We start from the raw sequence: 3,309 nt of genomic DNA on the forward strand, positions 1-3,309 counted from the left end.
TCAGGGGAGTGTATTCATTCATCATCCAGCTATCAATACATTTCAGAAAAACATGAAGAGTCCATTGATATCTCAATATTACAAGATTCTATATTGCAGAAATTAAATAAAAAATTTGAAACTAAACCAGATTATGGATAAGCATCATTTCTCTTTGAGGGAGCAATACATGTGATTATTATTGATTAACAAATATAACAACTATTGAATCTGAGGATAGTGAACTAGGAGCGCTCCTGATTCTTTTTTATATGGAGTACGCCTTATTAAAGGAATGCAGACTGTCACTACAAAAACTGTCTTTCCTTTTAATTGCAAGCCTAAAAAATAGAAGATGAAATGCCAAATTTTGATATACCTCGTATTCGATCACTCTATGCATATTAGACTGATAAAATGAGAGAAATGTTTAGTTAAAAGGGAAACTTTAATACAAGAGCAAATAATGAAGAATTTCCAATGAAAAGTACATTTATGTGAAATTATACAAAGTATAAAACCTTCTGTTCAAACTCCCTTCTGTTCAGTTTACCATGGCACAGCTTCTAGCACTACTTCAGAGCATCATTGCCATTCACATCATCTAGAGAAGTAGTCACTTTATGACAATATCACCACATTCATTTCATCCCACAGCTCTTTCTTTGGACACTTGGACAAATGACATGCTTGTGCTAATCTCAGGCTACGCCTACAACCTGCTTTTCTTTCTGAAATGGAAGGTTTACATTTTGGTTTATCCAGATTAATAAATTTGCTTTCATTACTAGGTTTTCCCGTATCCCCTTCCATATTTGTAGTTGATGGAAGGCTATCATTCCTTTTTCTTCCTTTAATATACTTGTAAGGATAACATTCTTTGACAACAGGGAAAATATGCACATTAAGTTTAATTTTGTGTTTGCTATCATCTACCCGCTCAAAAATGCAGGCATCTCCTTCCTCAAGATTATTGGCAACTGAAAAATCTCTCCATCCATCAATCAAGGCAGGTTCAGACATATCTCCACGGAATCGTACATGCCATTCCCTTTTTTTTGGATCCACAAGAGTCACTTCTCTACTTCTTCTTGGTAATTTGACTTTATCTATAAATGCATTTGATGCTCTCTGCACAACAAATTTTCATACAAACTAAGCAACATTAACTTATTAAGAACCATCCAAACCCTATTATTCAAAAACGTGTAAAAAAAACAGAAGCCCAAAATATCCTATAGATTGCAATAGATTGGCTACTTAAACCTCTGTCAAACTCTCATAATGCAGATTTTCATAGTATAGGAGACCGCTCTATAATAGAAATTGTTGAATATGACCCCAGATCTAATGACAGTAATTCTAAATACAAGCAGGCATAGAGAGAGGTCAGGGAATCTTACAATCCTAAACATGTGGTATACCATTGTTTCCTTCATAATTATTAAGCCAAAGGGTTTTTCTGATACGAAAGACTTGGCAGCCTCCAGGGCCTTTTCCTTTTCTGTTGTGTTAATAGGTCGTCTGCCAGAAACATAATGAAATTCTATCCCTTCCTTCTTTTCAGTTTTTGTCTTCGCAGATTTAACTATTTGACGTTCCTTTTCGGTAAGAGATGGATGTAAACGTTCAGGACTCTCGGAAGGATGACCTGCATGCAAATTAAAATTCTTGGTTATTCAAATGGTAAGTTTAGTGTTTCCCATACTTTGGGAGACACAAGTTTGGAAAGACTTCAATTTTTCATTGGAGCAAAGCTTTCACTTACATAGAGAAGACAGCTTGGGTTTTTTCACTTCATTTTCAGCATCTGCTGTTGATTTTCTTTTCAAATCAACAGGCAATTTTCTGTTCATCAAGCGATCAGAACTCAAAAGATCAGGGCTTCTCTTCCGTGAATTGCAATCGTTCTGAATCTTCGCAGAATGAAAAACAGGGATGTCTGCTATTGATTTTCTTTTCAAATCAACATACACTTCTCTATCCATCAAGTGATCAGAACTCCTTAGAATAGTAGTAGAAAGATCAGGGCTTCTCTTCTGCGAATCACAATTGTTCTGAATCTTCGCAGAAAGAAAAATAGGGATGTCTTTTTCAGACCCATTTTTCCCAAATATCCGAACTCTGAAATAAATCCCACAGATGTATTTAAATACTAGAAAATCCCCAAACTCTATAGCATTTTGATATACAAAAATTTCCCAACCCGCGCCAAAAAACTCAATTCTAGTATTTGTACTACATAGTTTGACCTTCCATCGCATGCCCTTTGGACCTTGCAAAACCCCATTCTGTCCATTTCCAATCTCACTTCTAAGTTTTCGAGCGAAGGCAGGGGGAATAGACTGCAGTAAACAAAACCATATAAAATGAACTTTCAACAATGCATGCAAATAATACAAAAGGATGTATGAGCGTTAGAATTACCAATCTGTGGGCAAAGTCTCCGACCATGACTTTGAAGAAGTGAGGACTCCCATCAAACATCTCCATCTCTTTATTCTTGCTGTAACTTGTTTTTGCTCAAGATAAGAGCTTTTACCCTGTTATTTTCCGTCTGTGTTGATTTCTTCAGACTCCTCTACCTGCTGTTCTATGTTGTATATTTTTTTATATTTTAATTAGTATATAAATCTTTTCAATAAATAAAAAAGTTCTATTAAAATTTTCTGTGCAGGGTGGACGAATTTCACCTGCTGCTATTTCATTCCCCATAGAAAAACCTAAGTTAAGTTTTAAGTATCCTGCCATTCAAAAAGCTTTCATGATGAAATAGTGCAAATTACAAACAGCTCACCAGATATTTGTTTTTAAACACCGGTTCCTTGTTTCTCAACAGACCCCAACGGCGGTAGGAGCATTCTTATTGCTTCAAATTTGATTCAGATGCAGTAAATTACCTGATGCTGCTCACAACTCGTTCTCTTTGCTATGCTGCCCAAATTAGAACACAAAATCTGAGAATCCTTAAGACAATTCTGTGTAGGTGATGCAAGCAACTCTCACATTTCAGTCAAAATAGATTGTAGGGTTTTTCTGGATTAGGATGAAGATTTATTATAATTTCTGTCATTTTATGACATGATAGTAAGGATTCAACTGTGTACTTTCTGGTCACACTGACGGCAGTGTTTCCTAAACTCCCGTTTTATTTATTTACTAGATTATTTGTCAAAAAAATAAGTGGATTTTCTACTAAAATTAGTTTCAATGAAATTTATAATCAATTCAAGAGTTATGATAAATCGCGTGAAGGAATAGGGGCAGTACTTAGTTGAAATAGATCTTTTACTCTAAGACTAATTGTTATGGGAGAGGAGCCGGAACGTG

General features: G+C 35.3%; 1 protein-coding gene across 3 annotated transcripts; it reads right to left on the bottom strand.

Annotated features, from left to right (window-relative positions):
• Positions 1–221: 221 nt before the first annotated feature.
• LOC131039813 (B3 domain-containing protein Os11g0197600) lies at positions 222–3,078 on the bottom strand. Of its 3 annotated transcripts, none has more exons than XM_059207786.1 (5): positions 2,880–3,078; positions 2,407–2,723; positions 1,748–2,324; positions 1,383–1,630; positions 222–1,110 (listed from the first exon to the last, which is right to left on the bottom strand). In XM_059207786.1, the coding sequence occupies exons 2-5, from the start codon at positions 2,470–2,472 to the stop codon at positions 601–603; spliced, it is 1,401 nt and encodes a 466-aa protein (XP_059063769.1). In that variant the 5' UTR covers positions 2,473–2,723; positions 2,880–3,078; the 3' UTR covers positions 222–600. The 3 variants fall into 3 exon arrangements, with proteins under 3 accessions (XP_059063769.1, XP_057828641.2, XP_057828642.2); XM_057972658.2 differs by having other exon boundaries at positions 2,407–2,567; positions 2,777–3,078; XM_057972659.2 differs by having other exon boundaries at positions 2,407–2,572; positions 2,777–3,078.
• Positions 3,079–3,309: the final 231 nt, after the last annotated feature.

Source organism: Cryptomeria japonica, chromosome 7, assembly GCF_030272615.1.
Source record: "Cryptomeria japonica chromosome 7, Sugi_1.0, whole genome shotgun sequence".
Classification (NCBI taxonomy): domain Eukaryota; kingdom Viridiplantae; phylum Streptophyta; class Pinopsida; order Cupressales; family Cupressaceae; genus Cryptomeria; species Cryptomeria japonica.